This window comes from Chiloscyllium punctatum, chromosome X, assembly GCF_047496795.1.
Source record: "Chiloscyllium punctatum isolate Juve2018m chromosome X, sChiPun1.3, whole genome shotgun sequence".
Lineage (NCBI taxonomy): Eukaryota > Metazoa > Chordata > Chondrichthyes > Orectolobiformes > Hemiscylliidae > Chiloscyllium > Chiloscyllium punctatum.
The window spans coordinates 10,496,905-10,514,759 of record NC_092791.1 but is presented as its reverse complement, the minus strand read 5'-3'; the positions used below and the strand labels follow the sequence as shown (position 1 = coordinate 10,514,759).

Here is a 17,855-nt window from a genome sequence, read left to right as displayed (position 1 = left end):
CAGACAGGTGGTTAAGAAGGTGCTTAGCATATTTGCCATCATTACTCAGTCCTTTGAGTATAGGAGTTGGGGACGTCATGTTGAGGTTATACAGGACATTGCTGAGACCTCTTCTGGAATACTGTGTCCAGTTCTGGTCATCCTGTTCTAGGAAGGATATTATTAAGCTGAAGAGGGTTCATAAGATATTTACCAGGATTTGAAGGGAATGGAGGCTTTGAGTTAGAAGGAAAGGCCAGATAGGCTGGGACTTTTTTCACTGGAACGTAGGAGGCTGAGGGGTGACCTTACAGAGGTTTATAAAATCATGAGGGTTATAGATAAGATGGATGACAGGTGTCTTTTCTCTTGGGTGGGGAATTTCAAGATTAGTGGGCATATTTTTAAGATGATAGGAGAGAGATTTAAAAAAGACGTGAGGCAATTGTTTTACACAGTGTGATCCATGTGTGGAATGAATTTCCTGAGGAAGTGGTGGATGTGGGTACAGTTACAATGTTTAAAAGATATTTGGTTAAGTACAGGAATAGGAAAGGTTTGGAGGGATATGGGCCCAATGCAGGCAGGTGGGAATAGTTTAGTTTTCGAACATGGTCAGCATGAACTGGTTGGACCAAAAGGTCTGTTTCTGTGCTGTATGACTCTATTCATATATAAGTGAGGGCAGTCGTCATTTTATTGCATGACAAATTTGGGAACAGCGATGAGAGAAATGATTGGCTAATCTTGTTTGTGGGATCAGTTGGTCAGGATGCCATCCCGGTCCCCCAGGGGATCATGGGATATGATGAGAGGCAGGAAAATTGAGTTAAGGCAGGCTAGGATAGTGTGATGGGCCTGAGGGCTTTTGCCCGAAACGTCAATTTTGAAGCTACTTGGATGCTGCCTGAACTGCTGTGCTCTTCCAGCACCACTAATCCAGAATCTGGTCCTGTCAGGATCCTACTTATGTTCCTGCACTTCTTCCAACACTGGGGTTGGTAAGCAGAGCTAGTGAGGGAGGGTTCTTTAATGCCTATTCAAGCAAGGAAATATGGCCTCCTTTGAGAGAAAGAACTTAGAATCATAGAATCGCAACAGTGTGGAAGTAGGCCATTCAGCCCATCGAGTTCACACCAACTCTGTGAAGGACACTGGAGTGTTGGCTGCTGAGCTTGAACTCCTCAATGTGCTGTTAGCAACTGAGACACACTGGCATAGTTTGGTCAAAAAAAAGAACAGAAATGGCTTTGATCGACCTTGCCCTCTACTGGCTCACATTTTCTTTTTGATCTAAACATTTGCTGTTGACGTACTCATGTATGGCCCAAGGGATGAGAGGGAGGGGAACTTGCGTGTGTTTCTGGAGCAACATGTGTATCTCCTGGAAGCCACTGCAGTTCCAGGAGTTCCGAGCACAGAAGAACAGGACATGCTAATAAAGCACCCTCTCCATTCTATTGTGTTCCCGACAATAGTGTCTGCTTGCTTCAGCCCCACAGCATCTGATTGCATTTAATCATTGCTGGCTGGCCATTAACTATCCAGATGTAGGTTCTGAGAGAAATAACATACAAGTTTGCTGATGGCAGGATTTATGCATGTATTGGATTGCCCAAACGAGGGAAGCGGTCGTGTTTTTTTTTGAGAATTAAAATTAGGCTTTATTATCATGTGTACTCAAGTGCAGGGGATGCGGGAGTACAGTGAAAAGTGTACTATGTCACCGTTTCCGGTGCCATCTTAAGTACAAAGTCTTAGCTAAAAAGTGAAAAAAAGGAAATAAGTTAAAATTCAACACTATAGTTCTTGTCAGTATGAAGTAATAAATAAGCAAAAAGATAAAAGTTCCAAATTACAATCCTTCTTTATCCATGGGCATGAGTCACATCAAGCTGGATCTCTCTGCTGCACTGGGTTTTATCCCTCGATCCCTGCCAATGTCTCACTGCTGGCTGCCATCCAGGCAGTGGTGAATGTCAAGCAAGCTTGTGTAGTAAGTGCTGTTAGCTACACATACACACTTACAAGAAAAGAAGAGAAATGGACTATGGGCCAACTGCAATATGGCAGAACCAGGTTCAAGAGCTGAATGGTCTCGTCCTATTCCTATCATCTTAGGTGCACCTTCTCTGCAGCTGTAACACTGTATTCTCACTCCGTTCTGCGACCCTAATGCACTTTGTATGGTTTGATCTGCCTGTATAGCATGCAAAACAGCATTTTTCCCTGTATCTTGGTACATGTGACAACAATTAAATCAATCAATCAATCTTAAACTGTTTTGCATAGGATCCTTTGGCATTGTGTCACAGTCAAAAATGAATACATTTTCCAATGCTATTCCATTTATAAATATGAATAAAAAGTCTCAAGATGGCAGCAGGTATCACTTTTCTGGAGGGACACAAGGGCGATGTATATTTTATATATATATATAATCTCTGTGATGACAAATGGCCACTTATGTGTGTTTAGAATGTCTGCTGTCATAAGGCCAACTGCTTGCACTGCACTCTTGTGTTCTGTTACAAATTATTTGTGGCTATGTGGTTATTCTTAAGATGCTGTACCTTGGTACCTAAGATGGCACTGTAAATGGTGACATAGTAAACTTTTCACTGCACTCATGTGAGTACATGTGACAATAAAGTTAATTCTAATGGGCAAAACATGAATTAAGCCATCACATTGAAAAGAAAAGTCAGCATTGCAGGTCATGTAAGTACTTTTTCAAAAATCTACTTTCCAATGCATAAAGTCTTGGGTGCAGACTGAAGAAAAAATGACCAGCTTACATTCAACAAACTCGGCATAAACTCAGTTTGAAAATTGAGTCAAAAATAGCTTAAGGATCCTGAATAAAAGAATGGAATAAGAGGGCATGAGGGTGGCATTTGAGTGCCAAATTTGACCAGGATTGACTTACTGTTACCATTGCACGTAAAATTCTAATGCCAGTGAGCTTGGCAGTTTGTTGAATTTAGAGTAGTGTTGACATCTAAACACATTTGGCCATCTTGACCTTTGACCTCAGGTGAAATTAAACTGTTATATGACAGCACCAGATATCAGTCGCTTTAGAATCTGTTTTTAGTAAGTAGTGCAAGCTGTAATGAAGACCAAAATACACTCTAATTTGAATAGTTTTAATATGTTTTCCTTGCAGAGATGCCTTGTCTTCAGGCACAGTATGGGACCTTGCCACAAAGTGGAGGACCATATGAGGATTACAGTTCTGATTTCTTGACTCCTGAGTTTGTAAAGCTTGGAATGGACCTCGGCACCACGGAGATCGCTGCCACCACCTCTCTTCCCAGCTTCAACACGTTCATTGACAGCAACAACGGAGACTTTGATGCTTACTTGTACCAACTGATGCTTACCAACCAGCAGTCTCCATTTAAAGTGGAAGACGTTCAGATGTTTGGCTGTTACCCAGCCTCAATCAACATGCATTTGGAAGAGGTGCTACCTCAGTGTGGATCTTCTCAATATTACAATGGATCTTGTTCCATCCCCTCACCTTCAACCCCCACTTTTCAAATGCAGCAAGTGTCCATATGGGATGATTCTTTTCCTCATCACTCACTGCAATATAGTGAGGTGGATCATTTGTTAGATCAACAAAAAAATGTGTCCCAACTTTCATTCTTTTCCTTTAAGCAGGTACCTTCAGAGTCTCCTGTGCCACAATGCCACATGAGGCTCGATGCGAGTTCCCATGGAGCTAACCCTGTCCACCAGCTTGTTGATACCATGTCTTATGATGCCACCAACCAAGCCTCCATGAATTTTCCTGCTCTCCCCATGGACCGTGGACCACGGCTCTTGGATAGTCCCATTGTTATAGACAATCCCATCCCCTCTCCACCGGTCCGTAACCCCCCTTCCAATGAGGGCCAGTGCGCGGTGTGTGGAGATAACGCTTCCTGCCAACATTACGGTGTACGGACCTGTGAAGGATGCAAAGGTTTCTTCAAGGTATTTGATCAGTTACTTGAACCTTAGCACTAGTTGGGGGGAGATAGTTTTGGTTCTGTTTGATAATGCAAAGCCGATCATCGGGAATCAGAAGCCTGTTGTACATTTCTTCTTCCACTTTATAGTTTGCCCATTCTGTTTGCCAAAGTGCCATGCAGAGCGAGCTCATGGCTCAATGGGTGGGTAGTACTTACGCTTTGGTATCAAGAAGGTTCAGGCTCCAGTTCAGGCCTCATTTGTTTTCCTCCGGGGGTCATGGAAGAGCCCACATTGCTGTTTCAAAGAAAGTCAGAGGTTGGGGGAGGGGGGTGGTATTCTCCCCAATGCTCTGGCCAATATTTATCTCTCAATTAACATCCCACAAAACTCAGCCTGAACCACAGCTGTTTGTGGGAGCTTGCTGTGCATAAGGTGGCTGCTATGCTTCCTATTGTGTAATAGTGACTGCTCTTTGGAAGCATTTGATTGGCTGTATAAGCACTGTGCAGGCATGAGGTGCTACAGAAATGGCAGGGCATTTATTCAGCAAGTTAAAGATTTGCGTCTTCCATGTGCTATGATAACTTTGATGCCAAATGCCAAGTTGTAACTCGAAGAAAATTGGTACTGATGTGTAAGTCTCTTTATTGCAACCAGTAACACACATCATTGGTTTACAGGAATTATATTTTGTAAGGTACAATTCTCCAAAATCCAGCTAAATCTGTCATAAGGCTGTCAGTGCTGCAAGTCATAGAATCAAAACATCACAGAAGCAGGCCACTCAAGTCCACGCCAACCCTCCAAAGAGCATTGCACCCAGACTCACCCTACCCTTGTCATCCTGCATTTTCCATGGCCAACCTACCTAACCTACACAGTCTTTGGACTGTGGGAGGAAACCCTACAGAGACACAGGGAGAATCTCAAACTCTAAACAGTCACCCACAGGTGCGATCAAACCCAGGTACCTGGCGCTGTGAGGCAGCAGTGCTAACCACTGACTCACCTGTCTGTTGACTCTTGGAGCTATCTTTCCTTTGTCCTTCTTCCATTCAGGTTGCTTCTATGCTGCACCCACCCCCCACCTCGGCTTTGGTCTTTCGTATTGTACTTTCCCAGCTCTGACCTTTACCGTAAACTTCTGAGAGTTGCCGAACAGAAACACACTGCCATAATCTAAGTTAAGGTCTGAATTTACTTCATGGTTAAAACTGTGATCCTTTCTGAGGATCTCTAATGCACTAAGTTTTAAAAAATTTCTTCCTTTGTGGTAGATGAGCATCAGCAGCAAGGCCCACATTTGTTGCCATTCTGAGTTGTTTTGAACTAAGTGACTTGCAAGACCTTATCAGAAGGCACTTAAGAATTAACCACATTACTGTTGGTCTGGAGCCACATGTAGGCCAGACCTGGTAAGGAAGGCAAACTACTTCCCTAAAGGACATTCGGCACGCAGGTTTTGACAACAGTCAGTTCTGGTTTTGTGATCATGATTACTGAGACAGGCTTTCAATTCCATTGATTTAATTCAAATTCCAGCCGTTGCCATGCTGGGATTTGAAACAAGGTCCCCAGAGTAATACCCTGGGTCACTGGATTACTAGTGTGTGACAACACCACTCTCACCTCTATAAACAGAATATAGGACAAAATCAAAAGTGTTGGGATAACACCACAGAGCCTTTGGAATCAATTTAAACACTGCCCTTCTATCAAGCACAAGATCAAAAGACACCAGGGCAGAGAAATTTTCCAAAAGAGCTCCTGCTTAGCTCTTCATTCAAATCCGTGGAAGTTGATTGCCAGGGTCACTATGAGTGTTGAACCTTTGAAAGCGAGTTGGATAGATACTTAAAAGTGACCAATCTGCAGAGTCCTGCAGTAGTGTGGAACAAATTGGATTGTTCTTTCAAAATACAGGCTCACTGATCTGAACGATTGATAGACTGCTATATTTTCATAGTGTGGAAACAAGCTGTTTGGCCCATTGAGTCCACACCAACCCTCCAAAGAGCATTCTATCCTATCCCTGTATTTCTCATGGCCAATCCACCCAACCTGTCCATCTTTGGATTGTGGGAGCAAACCCGCATGGACACAGGGAGAATGTGAAAACTCCACACAGATAGTTGCTCGAGGGTGGAATTGACCTTTGGTCCCTAGTGCTGTGAAGCAGCTGTGCTAACCACTGATCCACTGTGTAGCCCCTAACGCTTGTCATGCTAGATGGGATTTGAGTTCACAATCCCTGGCCTAGGAGGCAAATGCCTTATCCATAAGACCATTCAGGTGAATTTGTAGCACGAGCTATTGAATTTTGCCTTTGTTGTTTGGATTTACCTACTTCAAAATACTTAGAGCACCCGATCAGTCACAGTTCGTGATTAGAATTGTTTTGAGTTATATGGAGAGGCTGAACAGGCTGGGGCTGTTTTCCCTAGAGCATCGGAGACTGAGGGGTGACCTTATCGAAGTTTATAAAATTATGAGGGGCATGGGTAGGGTGAATAGACAAGGTCTTTCCCCTGGGGTGGGGGAGTCCAGAACTAGAGGGCATAGGTTTATGGTGAGAGGGGAAAGATATAAAAGGGACCTAAGGGACACTTCTTCACACAGAGGGTGGTGCGTGTATGGAACGAGCTGCCAGAGGATGTGATGGAGGCTGGTACAATTACAACATTTAAAAGCCATCTGGATGGGTGTATGAATAGGAAGGGTTTAGAGGGATATGGGCCAAATGCTGGCAAATGGGACTATATTTATCTGGGATATCTGGTCGGCATGGACAAGTTGGACCGAAGGATCTCTTTCCGTGCTGTACAGCCCTGATTCCATTTGCTTCTCTTTCCTCAAATAGGTTTGATATGAGGCAGAGTCATAGTCATAGAGTCATAGAGATGTACAGCATGGAAACAGACCCTTCGGTCCAACCTGTCCATGCCGACCAGATATCCTAAATTGATCTAGTCCCACCTGCCAGCACCTGGCCCATATCCCTCCAAACCCTTCCTATTCACATACCCATCCAAATGCCTTTTAAATGTTGCAATTGTACCAGTCTCCACCACTTCCTCTGGCAGCTCATTCCATACACGTACCACCCTCTGTGTGAAAAAGTGCCCCTTAGGTCCCTTTTATATCTTTCCCCTCTCACCCTAAACCTATGACCTCTAGTTCTGGACTCCCCCACCCCAGGAAAAAAGGGTGGGATCAACAGATGAGTTCTGATGTTTGTTGAACTACTGATGCAATTTAATTGACTCTTTGGGACTTGTATTGATATTGTACCTTTGAAGATCATAGAAATCTCAGAGAGCTTCCTAAAATGGCTTACTTTTCAATCACTGTTTGCTAGGCAAATTCAGACCAATTTACTCACTTTAGCATTCCACAAACAGTACTGCAATTAATGACCAGATAAATCTGTTAACTTTAAAAAATGTTAGTGGAGGGATGGATATTAGTCTGAACACAAGGAAAATTCTCAATGAAGTGGAGCTGTGGACTTTTTACAGTCACCTGAATGCAGAGAGGCCTTGATTTAATTTGATCTGAAAGATGCATCTCTCTCAGTGTAATACTACCTCTACCACCTGAGACTATGTGCTCAAATGTCCGAGTGCGAACACAGTTAATGATGAATAGCTCCATAGCACTGAATGCAAAGCATTGGGAAAAATAGGTTTTGGATGCATTGTTTATATTCTGGACAGTTTCAGGCTGTCCACTGCTTGGTTTAAGTTTGTTACAAAGTGGCACTCTATGTACAAGCTTAATGAAGTATGTGGCAAAAAAAACTCCAGAAAATAGTGGGCCTTGTACTCCCAATGGTTCATTGTTTTTATGGTTTCAAGTGGGGTTAGACCTTGCACTAGGATATAATAGAAAGTGGACTGTATTTGCATTTGAAAACTACATCAACCATTTTTCAATGGTTCATTCATTTCCGCTAAGTATAGAATAATTTGTAGTTATCCCCAAGGCTAGTGCTGTGTGTGCCTTTTCAGTCTTGCCTTGTGGTTCCATGGGAAAATGCATGCCAGGGTCATCTAATGCCCAATCGCAGAAACCAAGTGGCTTTTACAGATGTGGCATCGTTTGAAGGACAAACTGGGAGAGGAATGTACAGGAAACTCAGCTTTCAAGCCACTGAGATAAGGGGGCAAGAGAAAATATCTCCTCAGGGTGAAGGGAGCTGCAAACTAAATTCTTTAAAACACTTTTCCCAACTGAATTTCCATCAGCAACTTCAGAAAAAAGCCTCAGTTGCAACGAGCACGTGGAAGGATGTGCTATCCTTTCCTCAGAACCATGGTCTTCTCATCCCTCTAGCCCAAATCCTTGTCCCAATTCCAACTCTGAAATTAACTAAAATGTTGCAGCCACACCAAATTGCATTAGCATGGTGCCTTTAACATGCTAAACCATCCCAAGGTGCTCCATGGAAGTACAAATCTCCACAAATCTGACATTGAGCTGAACAAGAAGATTGAGTCATAGAGATGTACAGCGTGGAAACAGATCCTTCGGTCCAACTTGTCCATGCTGACCAGATATCCTAAACTAATCTAGTCCCATTTGTCAACATTTGGCCCATATCCCTCAACCCTTCCTAATCATATACCCATCCAGATGCCTTTTAAATGTTGTAATTGTACCAACCTCCACCATTTCCTCTGGCAGCTCATTCCATACACTTACCACCCTCTGCATGAAAAAGTTTCCCGATGAAGGGCTTATGCTCGAAACATCGACTCTCCTGCTCCTCGGATGCTGCCTGACCTGCTGTGCTTTTCCATTTTAGCTTAAAAATGTGTTGCTGGAAAAGCACAGCAGGTCAGGCAGCATCAAAGGAGAAGGAGAATCAACGTTTCGGGCATAAGCCCTTCTTCAGGAATGTGCTTTTCCATTGCCACACTTTTGACTGTGATCTCCAGTGTCTGTAGTCCTCACTTTCTTCTCCTTGAAAAATTTGCCTCTTAGTTCCCTTTTAAATTTTAAACCCATGCCTTCTAGTTTTGGACTCCCCTACCCTCGGGACAAGACCTTAGCCAATCACCCTGTCCATGTCCCATATGATTTTATAAACCACTATAAGGTCTCCCCTCAGCCTCCAATGCTCCAAGGAAAACAACTCCAGCCTGTTCAGTCTCTTTCTGTAGCTCCAACCCTGGCAACATCCTTGTAAATCTTTTCTGAACCCCTTCAAGCTTAACAACATTTTCCCTGTAGCAGTGAGACCAGAATTAAATGCAGTATTCTAATAGTGGTCTGTACAGCTGCAACATGACCTCCCAACCCCAATACTCAATGCACTGACCAATAAAAGCAAGTGTACCAAACATCACCTTCTCTTCATCATCTTGTCTACCTGCGACTCCACTTTCAAGGAACTGTGAACCTGCACCCCAAGGTGATAAGACAGAAGAACCAACACCTGGCCAAAGAGGTAGATTTCGAGAGGCATTGTAAAGAAACTGGCATTTGGAGAGGGAATTCCAGAGCTTACGGTCTTGGTAATGGAATGAACGGCCATCAATGGTTGAGGATTGAAATTTGGGGAGGCCAGGCTTGAAGTGCTGTAGAGTCAGAGTAGGCTGCAGAGTTAGGGAGGAATGTGGAGGCTGGAGGGGATTACAGAGATAGGGACGGTCAAGGTTATGGATACAACTTGGAAGTTACATGACTACCAACCTATTTAATAAGAGATTGACATTATATAAAAAGGAGAGAAAGTCAAAGATAACTGTTGGAAAATATGGAGTGCAAAATCAAGGAAATTCTGCTAATCTGTTTTTCGATGACTGGTTAGGGTTCAGTTAGAGAGCTGTTGATAGACTGGAGAACATTAGAATGTTGCCCTTAGAGCAGTAGAGCAGTGAAGGTTGAAAGGAAATTTCATCGAGAGATTCTAAGTTATGAGGGCTCTTGACAGAGTGAAAAATTGTGTCTAGTGGCAGAAAAAGCTGCTAACCAGAGGACAAAGATTTCAGACAATTGACAAAAGAACCTGAGCATGGGTAAGGAGGTAATTCTTCATGCTGTAAGTTGCTCGGATCTAGAGTGTACTGCCTGAAAGGATGCTGGAAGCATATTCAATGATGACACTCAAATGAGAGTTGGATAAGTTCCTGAAGGGGAAATATGATCAGGAAAATGGGAAAAGAGCAGGAGAGTGGAGTGAATTGGATATCTGTGTCAAAGATTCAATTGAAGCAAGAGTCAAAAAGGTCTTCTGTGTTGTAAAGGAGTAAAAATATTTGCTGCAATTGAAAATATATAGATTGTGGCTCAGTGGACAGTGTCCAACCATAGTGATGTCACCACTGGGGACTTCTATAGTGGAACAACTCTTTGGCAGACTCTGCCATCAATAGCAGGTTCTCCTGCTTTGGATCAACTCCCAGATTAGTGTTTAGAAATGGATTCTGTTGTACTTTAAATAACTCCTTGTCCCCCACACCAATCTCAAACCTCACTAAATCCCATCTTCTAGGTTGTGAATAAGGAAAATAAGTTTTTAAAAGGAATATGCCAGTGACTATTTTGAATACATTTAAAAGTCGTGCAAGATGTGTGACTGCTTCAAGTGCCTTTTCTGAACTTGTGGTAAAGATTGAGAATGCATTGGGGACCAGGGGAATACCACAGTGATTACATTTCCAAGAGAGACCTTTATAACTTGCTCGTGATTCACTTGTGACTAACTCGTGCTTTCACTGAAAAGCAGTGGCCTGAGAATTTCCCCGCCCACTCTTCCTCCACACATAATCTTTACTCACGAGTACATTTCAAGATCGGTAAGATTAAGGAAGCAGGTTGTTTGCACTGCTGTGATGCTCCCCACTCTTCTCAACTCTCCTTGTGCTATAAAAACCAACAAAACGCCTGACTGGTTCCACGGTTTTGAGAACACAGGGACAGGGAGGTTGTCCAGCTTGATACAGTGTGTACCATCTACAAGATGCCCTGCAGAAATTCACCAAAGCTCCTCAGACAGCACCTTCCAAACCCACAACCATTTCCATCTAGAAAGACAAAGACATCAGATACATGGGAGCACCAACCCCTGCCAGTTCCCTTCCAAGCCACTCACCATCCTGACTTGGAAATATATCGCCGTTCCTTCAGTGTCACTGGGTCAAAATCCTGGAATTCCCTCCCTCAGGGCATTATGGGTCTACCTACAGCACATGGACTGCAGCGGTTCAAGATGGCAGCTCACCCCCACCTTTTCAAGGGGCAACCAAGGATGGGCAAAAACGTCCGGGCTCAGCCAGCGATGCCTACATCCTCTGAATGAATAGAGATTAAGAAGAATAAAGCATCAAGCTTTTTTTCCCCATTCATTTAGGAACATAAGAACAGGAGTAGGCCATTCAGTGATTTATCGCCCAACTTTGCTTAACCAAAAAATCATCAATTTCAGATTTAAAACAAACAACTGATCAGGCATCCACTGCTGTTTGTGGAAAAGAGTTGCAAATCTCTTTGTGTGTGGAGGTGCTTCCTAACATCTCTCTTGAATGGTCTGACCCTAATTCTCAGACTATACTCCCAGTTCCAGAATCCCCAACCAGTGGAAATAGTTTATCTTTATCTACCCTGTCTTTCCTGCTAATAACTTGAATAATTTGTTAAGATCACCCCTTAACCTTCCAAATTTTGGAGAAAACAGGCCTAATTTGTGTAATCTCTCCTCATAAGTTAACCGCTGAAGTCCAGGTATCATTCTTGTAAACCTACATTGAACTCCCTCCTAAGGCTAATCTATGCTTCCTAAGGTGTGGTGCCCAGATCTGTTCTCAATCCTCCAAGTGGGGTCTAACCAGGGTCTTGTATAACTGCAGCATAACCTCTGCATCCTTATACTCCAGTCCTCCAGATTTAAATGCCATTAGCTTAGTTGATTATTTTCCGCACCTGTTTTTGGCATTTTAAAGATCTGATCCCCCAAGTCTCTTTGGACATCCACTGCGTTTGACATCATACCATCTAGAAAGTACTCTGATCTATCCTTCCTTGGTCTAAAATGGATAACCTCACACTTGCTTACATTGAATTCTGTCTGCCATGGTTAGTTCATAGTTCCAGCTTTCCATCTTCGTTCTGTAACCCTTAATAACCAACAAAAATCTTAAATTTTCAAGTGACTCCAGAGTGAGGGAGCTCCAGATTTCCACAGTCCTTTGTGTGAAGAAATTCTTTTTGACATCAACCATTTCCTGACATTAGCACTGAATGACGTCTCTCCAGTTTTAAGGTTTCCCCTGCCCACAACCCCGTTTTGGATTCCTACCAGAGGAAATTGTTCCTCTCTACCTATCCTAACAAATCTTTAAATGATCTCCAATATGTCAATTAGACCAGTCTTTAACCTTCTATACATAAAACCTGGTCTACACAAGCTCATAATTTAACCCTTTTAGCCCCACTACACTGTACCCACCCTTCTTGGATATCATCGATTCAGCTCCTTCACTGCCTTGCCCTAAGTAAAGTAACTTATAACCTTTTGTTCTTATTTGATTGACTGCTTACAAATAATTCTGCTTTGCATTAATATCAGATGTTATTTGCATGTGTTCTATAACCACTGAATGTCAAGCAGGCATGTAATTGTATTTACAGTAAGAATAATAAAAGAATCAAGTTAAATTTGGCCCAAAACCACACGATCAGTTTATAAGGAATTTACAGTAGACTGGTTCACTAGTATTTGGAGAGGTGACCAGACTATGCCAGCAGGGATTTCACTGCATAGTGTGCATGTAAAAATAGGATGGAGTCAAACTGAAGCCTCATTTGTCCTCTCAGGTGTCAATAAAAAAAAATCTCATGGCTACAATTTCTGAGAAGGGCAGAGGTGTTGTTCTTCATCTCTGGGCCAATATTTTTCCTCTGACCAGTATTCACAAAAGCAGACCATATTGATTGTGGGAAGTTGATGTGCATTAATTGACTACCTCATTTCCTACATTACAGCAATAACCACACTTCACAAAGTACTTCATCATCTGTGAGTTGAAATGCTTTGGGATCTCCTAAGATTTTTAAATATGGACAAGTGTATGTTATGGGTTGTCAGTTACAATGTCACTGTGCAACTTTAAACTAACCAAATTGTGGAAGCATATAAATTCATAATTCATGAAGTTTTAACAGAATATAGTTCACAATTCTTGGCTTCAACATTCCCATGCCTTTTCTGAATTTCCAACAGTTCACATAAACATAGACAATAGGAGGAAGAGTCGGCCATTCAGCCCCCTGAGTCTACTCCGCCATTCAATATCATCTTGGCTGATCATTGAACTCAATACCTTAATCCTGCCCTCTCCCTATATCCCTTGATCCCTTTTGCCAGAAGAGCTACATTTAACTCCTTCGTGAAAACACATGTTTTAGCCTCAATCACTTTTTCTGTGGTAGAGAATTTCACAGGCTCCCCCCGGGTGAAGCCATTTCTCCTCGTCTCAGTCCCAAATTATTTACCCCTTCTCCTTAAATTATAATCCCTGATTCTGGACTCTCTCACCAAGGGGAACATTCTTCCTGCATCTATCCTGTCTAGTCCTGTTAGAATTTTATACGTTTCTGTGAGATACTCCTTCATTCTTCGAAACGCTAGTAAATAGATTTCTAACCAACTCCATCTCACCTCATATGTTAGTCCTGCCATTCTCAGGAATCAATTTGATACACCTTTGTTACACTCCTCTATAGCGAATACATCCTCTCTCAGATAAGGAGACCAGAACTGCACACAGTACCGCAGGTGTGGTCTCACCAAGGCCCTGTACAATTGCAACAAGACATCTTTGCTCCTGTGCTTGAATCCTCTCACTATGAAGGCCAACATACTGTTTGTCTTTTTTACTGCCTGCTGCTTTTTCCATAGTTAACCTACACATCCCTGTAGACTATGGGTAACCTTCCATGGCCAATCCACCTAACCTGCATATCTTTGGACTGTGGGAAGAAACCAGAGCACACAGACATGGGGAGAACATGCAAGCTCCACACAGTCACCCAAGGCTGGAATTGAACTCTGGTTCCTAGAGCTGTGAAGCAGCAGTGCTAGCCACTGTGCTGCCCATACCAAGATCCACTGCTTCTGTCCCAAGATCCATTGCTTCAGCATAGACAACAGATCTCTATTTTCGTACGAGGTTGAAATATTCAATAAAATCATGAATGATTCTAGCATGTCTTTGGTAACACTTGACAGTTGGCCTATGACCTCCCAGACATCACCCAAGTGGCCGTTGCTCATGTGAGAGTCTAGGCAGCGAATGGTTCTGTATTATCGACTCTGGGGGCGAGTCTGAGTCGGTGCTCACCCAGGTGCAACGGTCTTCCAGCAATCCTGAGCACAGTATGGGTTTCCCTCCCTGAGCACGAGTGCTGAGGCCAACACAGGGTGAGATCAGTTGACAGACTAGGGACTCTTGACCACACTGCAATATCGATGGACAGGCATGAGACTGTATGACCGCTTTGTAAACTAAGTGAGTTCCCCTTCAATCATTTGGCATTGTCAATAAAATCGTTGCCAGCATTGTAACTTTGCTCAGGAATTGTCGCTGCTTCACAGAGCGATGCCGTGCAAAATTTACATGGTCCCTTTAAATGAGGAAATGCTGCAATGACAGAGTGGGTCTTTAAAGTCAAAAGTAGCAAGCCACAAATATGACCAACTGGCCAGTGAGCGATTGCACAACACAATAAGCCCTTTAAACACTGAACTTTCCTGGCATAACGCCAAAATCAAATCTGTTTTTCATCACGTAACACTGACAACACAGATATTCAGTACAGCTGTGACACTGAATCTTAGCAAGGGGTAGAGTAAGGGGTGGGGGTGGGGGGGGGGGAGCGGTGGGGGATTAGTGAAGAGAGAACCAAGATAGTTGTTTTGCAGATGTTCTGGCATCTTACCAATAACCAGTTGCTTGGCAACAACATATTGTCCCCTCTTTGTCACATGAGCATTTTTTGCTCAGGTGAAGATGATCTTGAATGTTCTGTTTAACATTTACAGTTCATATGGATGAAAATCTTTACATAATGCTCGCTGTGATACCATCATACAGCACATTTCTTTATGAATCTCGGACAAATAAAGAAGATAAAAAGAAAGACTTTCTATGATAGACCTCTCAATTTCTTTTGCAGCTTCTGAAGACTGAGGGTTAACACTGGCCTTTGAGGTCAAATCTAACATAGATAGATGCAAAGACATCTCTCTGTCGGAATACACATCATGTAAATATTGATGCACTGTCCTGCTCACCCTGAAAGGTGGTGTCAGAATTGAAAAAAGTTACATTGGTTTACCACATCTGAGAATAAGGGTGAGATGTTTGGGCAAAAGAGAGCTGTTTGAAGAACCCTACAACCCAATATGTCAGTGCTGAATGTTACTGCACTAGATAAACATGTGAGAAGTTGTTTTGCCTTTGCCCATATTCTCAGCTAGTCCAACCTTTCTAGCTTTACAAAGGCAGATTGATTGGGTTGGGTTTCTGGGTTTTTGGTTTTGAATGTATTCAACCTTCCGTTCTGTAATGTCAGAACATTTCATCAGATGGTGCGAAAGTTTGTCAGAAACTTAGGGCCTCTGCGAACAAAGTGCAATTTGAATTGGAAAAAGACTGATAGTGAAGAGCACTGTGTGGCTATTCGAGCTCTCACGCACTACTGAAATGTTCCATTCCAACTGTTTGCAGGAACACCGCTGCTTGAGCCAATACCCTGAATTTTCTTGTTTATCTGGAGTTTTGAATGCATCATTCTGTGCATACCTCCTCCTCCTGGCTTCTTCACGGTGCCAAGCTCATCAAACTCATTTTTAACCTCAAAACAATGGATTCCTCACATCATCCTTCAAACTGCAGGCTTTTATACTCCAGTTTTGGTGCAACTTAACCAATATTTCATGACTCATTGTCCTCTGCACCCTAACCCTAACTTTGGAGAGAATTCAAATTTACAATCTAGTGTTCAGATTCAGTTGAACTTGTCATAATTCGTGAACTGGCTCTACAAAATTCACAAGCCTGACCAGGCAGATTAAATGAAAATGGATAGGAGCTGAAATCCTACAGAACCTAGAACATTACAATGTACTACAGGCCCTTCAGCCCTTGATATTGCACCGACCTGTGAAACCGATCTGAAGCCCATCCATCCTACACTATTCCATTTTCATCCATATGTTTATCCAATGACCATTTAAATGCCCTTAAAGTCGGCGAGTCTACTACTGTTGCAGGCAGTGCTTTCCACACCCCTACTACTCTGAGTAAAGAAACTACCTCTGACATCTGTCCTATATCTATCACCCCTCAATTTAAAGCTATGTCCCTTCGTGCTAGCCATCGCCATCTGAAGAAAAAGGCTCTCCAGCCTATCTAACTTTCTGATTATCTTATATGTCTCATTAAGTCACCTCTCAACCTTTTTCTCTCTAACAAAAACAGCCTCAAGTCCCTCAGCCTTTTCTCATAAGACCTTCTCTTCATACCAGGCAACATCCTTGTAAATCTCCTCTGAGCCCTTTCCAATGCTACCACATCCTCCCTGTAATGTGGTGACCAGAACTGTACGCAGTACTCCAAGTGTGGCCGCGCCAGAGTTTTGTACAGCTGCAGCATGACCTCATGGCTCCAAAACTCAACCCCTCTACCAGTAAAAGCTAACACACTATATGCCTTCTTAATAACCCTATCAATTTGGGTGGCAACTTTCAGGGATCTATGTACCTCGACACCGAGATCTCTCTGCTCATCCACGCTACCGAGAATCTTACCATTAGCCCAGTACTCTTTATTCCTGTTGCTCCTGCCAAAGTGAATCACCTCACACTTTTCCACATTAAACTCCATTTGTCACCTCTCAGCCCAGCTCTGCAGCTTATCTATGTCCCTCTGTAACCTACAACATCCTTCGGCACTATCCACAACTCCACCGATCTTAGTGTCATCTGCAAATTTACTAATGTACTTTGACTGTTGGTGACAGTTCTAGACTAGCCTATTAAATATGCTAGCTTCAAATTGATATCAGTGGCTATTTAGCAGAAGATTGTGACCCATCGATTGTGACCTATCATTGTCCATTTATCATTATTATCCAACTGTATCTCTGCTGGTCTCATTATATCCCGCACTGCTTTTCCACACTGTTCTCACTTATCCTCAGTTAAGGTGCAACCCAAATTACAACAAGAATTTCATCACCATCAGTGTCAAAAACAACATGCCCTTGTCTTCCCCAAGATGGAGTCTTCTTCGAATCTTCCGTCATGCTCATTGGCCAGCCTAGTTGTGATTAAATTGAGCCACAGACTTCAACATGAGCAACATGACACAACCTATTTACCCAGCAAGATAGGTCCAATCTAAACTCTTCCACACACGTTGCTTGTTGATAACTGCATCCTATTTCCCTATAGAATAGAGTTCAAGACCCTAGTTTATCCCCCATTGCCCCATCAATCACCTAATCATCTTCAAGATGGTACCTCATACTGCAGAGTGTTGTCAAGAGATGCTTGAGGCTGTTGACTATCTTCAGCATGAAGCTAGCTCCTGGGCTGTTGTAATGTCCAGACACTTGCCCTGCTGGCTATGAGGTGTGCAGTTGTGATACGGAACAGGAACCGTAGCGGGCACTGTATTGTTTGCTCCTCCTCAATCCAGTCTTGTGCCAATTTGGGTGTGTTTGTTTCATTCTGATTTACATCAGCCCACATGCTGAGAACTGAATCTATCACCTTATTGGCTATTTTACGGAAAGGGCAATTCATTTCTCAACTGAAACGCTTGTGGGTGGATGGCAGAGTGGGGAGGGGGAACAGGTATTATAATATTGAATCCAATTTCAACTGAAACATTTTGACCATC

The 17,855-nt window shown here is 42.9% G+C and overlaps 1 protein-coding gene across 1 annotated transcript in view; it reads left to right on the top strand.

The window, feature by feature from the left end:
- The window catches only part of LOC140471253 (nuclear receptor subfamily 4 group A member 1-like), a 55,207-nt gene that overhangs the window by 16,963 nt on the left and 20,389 nt on the right, over positions 1 to 17,855 (top strand). Inside the window, exon 2 of the mRNA XM_072567215.1 lies at positions 3,149 to 3,963. Coding sequence (XP_072423316.1) covers positions 3,151 to 3,963 — 813 coding nt within the window. The 5' untranslated portion in view covers positions 3,149 to 3,150. The remainder of the gene's footprint in view (positions 1 to 3,148; positions 3,964 to 17,855) is intronic.